Source organism: Agrilus planipennis, unplaced genomic scaffold, assembly GCF_000699045.2.
Source record: "Agrilus planipennis isolate EAB-ADULT unplaced genomic scaffold, Apla_2.0 scaffold204, whole genome shotgun sequence".
NCBI lineage: Eukaryota > Metazoa > Arthropoda > Insecta > Coleoptera > Buprestidae > Agrilus > Agrilus planipennis.
Genome location: NW_020438921.1, coordinates 313,376 through 319,213, shown reverse-complemented (window position 1 = coordinate 319,213; position 5,838 = coordinate 313,376). Strand labels below are relative to the sequence as shown.

Genomic DNA, 5,838 nt, shown 5'->3' with positions numbered 1-5,838 from the left:
AATAAAATCGAAAGCTTTTTTGGAATCCTACTTTCCATGTGGCACCTTTACTATTATAAACCTCCCTAATAGTTAATGTTTAGCCACTATAAGTACCCCTTAAATTTCTGCTCAAAGCACAAGAAAATTGAACGTGGCGGTTATGTTCCCATTCCAAATTTTAGTGATACATGACTGATGGGTTTACTTTAATGAATTGCAAACATATGGTACTATCTCTTTTGATATGAAGAGGGCTCGTCTTAAAATAGGACCATCTGTTTTAAAATTAATAGTATTACCTGTATTACGCACCAAGGAAATAAAGTACAGGATCCCTTCGGGGCGTGAATTGCCACCCTAGCCGATGATGATGGCAAACTCTCAGGAGGGGGTGCCGTATTATTTTCTCGAGGCCAGTATACAATTTTTTAATGTACCCTGCCGCGAAAGTAGTGAGTAGAAACCACACGAAGGATGGTAAAATCCTTTCGTAAAAAGGAAGAGCTAAATACGGTTTCTTATCCAGGAGGAGATATTGCGCATACATCTCTGAAATTAGGGAAAACATCCTACTTTTGGCAGGGATACGCTAAAAAATTATTTTTATTTGACTATTGGATCAAAAGTAATCAAAATGATAAGTATACGATTACTTGAAGCTTTTTCGACTTTAGAAACCCCTACATCAAGTTTAAAAATCATAATTAGGATAAATTTTGTCCATAAAAATGAAATTGATTTTCTGTATGAAGGCATGTCAGCTTTAGTAACTTTTACATATTCCAAGTAATTCAAATTCACCAAGAAGTTGAAAAACTTTTGAATGGTTTGAAGTTAATGTGAACACCATATTAATTATACTAGCGTGGATGACCCATATATTTTACACAAATTAAGCCTCTTTATAATATGGAAGCGAATATCCATCGGTCCTTAAGTCGATATTTCGCTATTACAGTTGTGCTTTAATATCTGTAAATCCCCGATATATGTGATACTACCTCGGTCGTATTAGATGGAGAAACGTTTTATTCCTGTACTCGCTTTAAGTAGGTACTTAATAGGTACGTAGTTCTGCAAATCCTGAATCGTTGAATTTAGTTTTATTAGATATTAAATAGATTTATTAGACTCTTTAAATTTAGTGATCTATTGGGCAGAAGAGAGTGATGTCGATATTACTGAACTGATGATATAAAAAACCTAACGATGAGAGAAAAAGCCATTATTCAACAAATAAAAAAATTCTCCGAAACAAACAAAAATTTATTTCTGTAATTCAGTAATTGTTTTTTAATTTTGTAGTTGCTGAGAAAGACTACAATAAAACGACGAAATGTTCAACTAAATTTCTATTGTTTATCTTCAAATATTGTTTTGGAATAATGCTCTATGATTTATAATTAAATTCAGAAATTATTATCATGGACATGAACAACATCCTTCAAAAGTTTATAATTTCTTTGGTAAAAAATGATATTTTATTATTTGTATTTGTTTGAATTTTTTTCTTTTGTCAATCACAGACGTTTATTAAATACAAAGTCATTCATTAATATGAACAAATCGATAATGTAAAAAGCGTTGTTAATTTCAGTTCGCACATTCGAGCGAAAGGAGAAACAGAAAGTGCCCTAAAATAACAAAAGGAAAAACTCTTTGTTAGAATTTTATTTAATCATTGGTTTCTTGTTAATTTTAATGTTACAAAAACATATCATTTCTATTTATTTAGTAATCCAAAAGCACTTTCGGTAAGAACATCAAAACAAGAGGGGATATTATTACCCTCCATGATTTCCACCCTAAATATACCTCGTCCAATGGCATCTAAAGGATATCCGTAAATGTTCCTTAAAGTAGCGGGGAAACCGTTAATTTCGTAAGTGCCTGTTGGTAAAGGGCACGAGGTTTTTGTCGTCGCTGGCGTCGTCCTAATAACGTCGATAGCGTCGTTTGAGGTCGCACCATTCGCCAACTGATCTATTATGGTGCAAAGGAATTCGTTATGTAAATATGTCTTGTCCGGAATCCACTTTGCGTTCTCCAGACGCAACGTACGAAGGGATATTCGGTGTGTCGTGTCAACGGGTGATGCGAGAGAAATATTTCCATTTATTATGCGAACGGGGTCGACGTCGGAATCGGACAATAGACTTGAGACGCCAACTTCGAAATTCAAGAGAAGCTGTTTTCGAAACCCTAAATCCGTACAAGGACTGATATCGATCACCTCTATAGTCACTGGGGTGAAGATCTGAAGAAAATAATATAAAAAGAAAAAAAAATGATACATTTATGCAGGTACCCATATGCCCACGGGAGAAGTTACAGTTCAGGTTTTCTAAGTCGTATAATATGCATTTTATAAAACAATACTTTTCAAAACGCATTTAAATAATATTATCATACATAAGTACAGAATTTAAGAAGTACAACATTCATTGGTTTTGGATTTGGTATTTCGGTAATAATAATGAAAGAATAAAATTATCCTTTGTTAATATTATATATAAAAAAATTATGAGTGCTGTCAGCACAGAGCAAAGTAGTATTACGTAAACTGAAGTTAATATCAGCAATTTCTTATGCTGAAGTGTACGATGTGTACATTTCCTTTAAATTTTAATCATTGATTACTATACATCTATTAAAAAAACATGATGGCCGACATCAGTGACAATGCGACAACAATTGAAAAAGAATGATGGCCGACAACTGCAACAATTAGAAAAGAATGATGGCCGACAACTTCAACAATAGAAAATAATGATGGCCGACAATCGCAACAATTAGAAAAGCATGATGGCCGACACGACGTCATAGTGGAGCAATGAAAATGACCGGGGGCAGGGGGGAGAACTAGTATTATTTAATAGTATTAAATTTCTTTTTGCAATTCTTATAATAACTCAACTAATTAACTTGCACTGATGTACCACTACAAAATGTACAATTTTAGGATATGTTTCGTTGCGAGTCAATATGGACATATGGCAGAAAGTCTTTCGTACATACATTTCAAAAAATTAACTCCAGTGCCTGCCGTAATTATGCAGGTAAAAAAATATATTTAAATATTTAAGTTGTTTTGCAATTTTTAAAATTGAATTTTGAACTGTTACAATTTTTTTTCTGTTACTAACTATAACTGCAAGAAAATTTATATGTTTAGGCCGCTATAGCAATAATTTACGTAGTCGTGGGCAACATTATAGAACTTCTCCAGTTTGCTAGTTTTTTGGTTTGGATTTTTTACGGTTGTGCCATGGTGTCTTTGCTTATTTTACGAAAAACTCACCCAGAGGCTTACAGGCCTTACAAGGTAAATAATTTATAGTCAAGATCAAATCGATCCAGTTAAAAATTTTATATAAAAAGGGCAATAATGAATATATTGTATTCCATACATATTATAAGTATCAAACTGCGATATCGTACATAGGTAGATTTACCTATATTTAGTATAAATTATATTAAAACACACTTACCACTTATTAAAAAATAGGTAAACATATTTCCACACTATTTCTTGTTTAACTCGCTTGACACTAATCGCGACTAGAAACCAGTAATCAACGACTTTCAAAGCTTAACATTCACCTTGACAGTGTTCTCTACTGTTATCTTTCCGAGAGCGATGATACACGTTCTCTGTGTGTTTATGTGCCTTGCTCGTATGTTTTGGCAATAAAAACTGCGCGGAGAAAATGAAAAGGGAAAATTTACCTATATATTAAAGCGATATTTACAGTTTATCCCACTAGCCTGTTGCTTCGTAAACAAAAATAATAAAAATTACGATTTGGGCCCGAATTTNTATTAAATATTATTTGTTCTTTGAAATGAAATTTTGTTGAGCCGTTTCTAGAAAAACTTATTTTCTTTAATTTTTAGGTTTAATTACGTACATTAACATTTGCAGCGTAAAACTATACGTCCAAATACAAAATATCTTCAGTTTCTTTAAGGTACTGGCATGCCTTTTAGTAATTGGCGCTGGAGTTTATGAAGTGAGTGTGGGTAAGAATTTGAAATTATTTTGATGAATGGTGAACATTAACAATCAAAAATACGACTTTAAACAAATGCTAAACTTTTAGGAAACATACAAAATTTACAAAAAGGTTTTGAAGGCACTAAATCCGATCCTAAAAACATTGCTTTAGCGTTTTATAGCGGCCTTTGGGCATACGATGGCTGGTAAATTATTCTTATTAATCAAATTTAATACGAAAAGTCTTTCACGGCTGGCGTTATCAGAATAGTGCTCGATATTCGGTTTTGATAATCGTGACCTAGGATTGGTTTTCCTCCTTGGGTGAGATCAGCTATTAGTCCAGGCGAATTAGCTGAAAAATCGCCATTTGGAATAACCTAATTTTTGCATGTCAATTAGTAAAAAATTGCGTACATATTTAATAAACTTCTACTCACGCTCACAAGTTTCTTCGTGTCCACTTTTATGATAAAAATCTGTTGCATTGCAATTTTGGGAAAAGAAGCCTTTTTTTTATAGGTATTAATCCTGATTGAATAAATAGGTGAGCAGCAATTAATTTATAGGAAGTTTACTTACAAGTGCTTCGGAAAACTAAAGTGTCGTGTTTTGGTGTTGGGGTTTGAGGTATTTTTTTGTTCTACAACAACCGCCAAAGTTTTTCCAATCTTCATTTTTTTGTTTTTTTTTTAAACCTTTAGTGTGAGGCCAATAAAATAATCTTACATAAAGAGTTTACAAACAAAGAGTCAAAAATAACGGTAAAAATTAAAAAAAATAATATTAATGACTGAATATGATAGAAGTACAATTCCTACATATTCTCTGAGCACAGATCATAAAGGAAAAATAATTGGTATTTCGTAGCATTACGAATTTAATAAAAATTTTTATTAACAAATTAATTTATTCGATCGGGATAAAATTATAACAGGATTAATAACTACAAAAATGGCTTCTTATCCCAAAATTTCAATGCAATAGTACCTGGATTTATATCTTAAAAGTGGATACGAAAAGGAAATCGTTTTTTTTTTTACTTATGAATCTTTATTTATTGAAGGAAATTTATAATTTTGAAAAATTGGGGCCCTTACCTATATCGAATAATTCTAAAAAACTTTCTCAATTAACGTTTTTCGATTAAAACGTTAGAAAAAATGTTATAGATAAAAAACGAAAAACATCGAAAAAACGCTCTTAATGAATTAATTAAAACAAAGTTCTTCACACTTGTAGGCGTGATATACGTGTTTTTTTACTAATTTCCATGCAAAAATCAGGTCTATTCCAAACTTTTCCACCCAAAAGTCAAATATGTCTGGACTATATGCAGTGGTGTTGTGCTAATTTTTTTTTTACCGGACAGGGTCGATCCTGGGTAGGCGGCCGCTCTGTGCGGTCTCATGTCCCAAATTTGACCGGGGGGGAGGGTATTCTCCCAATTTTCGCCCGTCGCCAGGATCGGCCCTGTATATAGCATAAAAAGGAAAGGAAACGAAAATCATTACGAACCCAATCTTGTGTATATATATATATTCTACATCTTCAGAAAAATCGGTACGTTTGTCGGCATTTTTCTTAGCATCACTGTAATAAACTAATAAAGTTAAAAACATCTACCAATACCGGAAACCAACATCTGGAAATTCTAGTTCACAACAAATGTATAATAAAAATTCTTAGCATTAGCTGCAGGCCCATTGGGGTATAGCAATAAACTATGCCAAGGATGAGTAACGTACGGTCCGTGAGCCGCTTGTATTAAAATTTATGTATGAAATCTTTACTTTTTTAAAATTTCATATTTTTTTCTTCTAATGTTTATTATAAATAAAGTTTAATTCCCGTTGAAC

The 5,838-nt window shown here is 32.5% G+C and overlaps 2 protein-coding genes across 2 annotated transcripts in view; one reads left to right on the top strand and one right to left on the bottom strand.

Annotated features, from left to right (window-relative positions):
• Positions 1–4,638, top strand: part of LOC108741473 (b(0,+)-type amino acid transporter 1) — an 11,894-nt gene extending 7,256 nt beyond the window's left edge. Inside the window, exons 3-4 of the mRNA XM_025973834.1 lie at positions 3,880–4,005; positions 4,086–4,638. Coding sequence (XP_025829619.1) covers positions 3,880–4,005; positions 4,086–4,189 — 230 coding nt within the window. The 3' untranslated portion in view covers positions 4,190–4,638. The remainder of the gene's footprint in view (positions 1–3,879; positions 4,006–4,085) is intronic.
• LOC112904252 (ZZ-type zinc finger-containing protein 3-like) overlaps positions 4,210–5,838 on the bottom strand; it is a 6,401-nt gene continuing 4,772 nt past the window's right edge. Inside the window, exon 7 of the mRNA XM_025973833.1 lies at positions 4,210–4,359. Within this exon, the coding sequence (XP_025829618.1) occupies positions 4,210–4,359 (150 nt within the window). The remainder of the gene's footprint in view (positions 4,360–5,838) is intronic.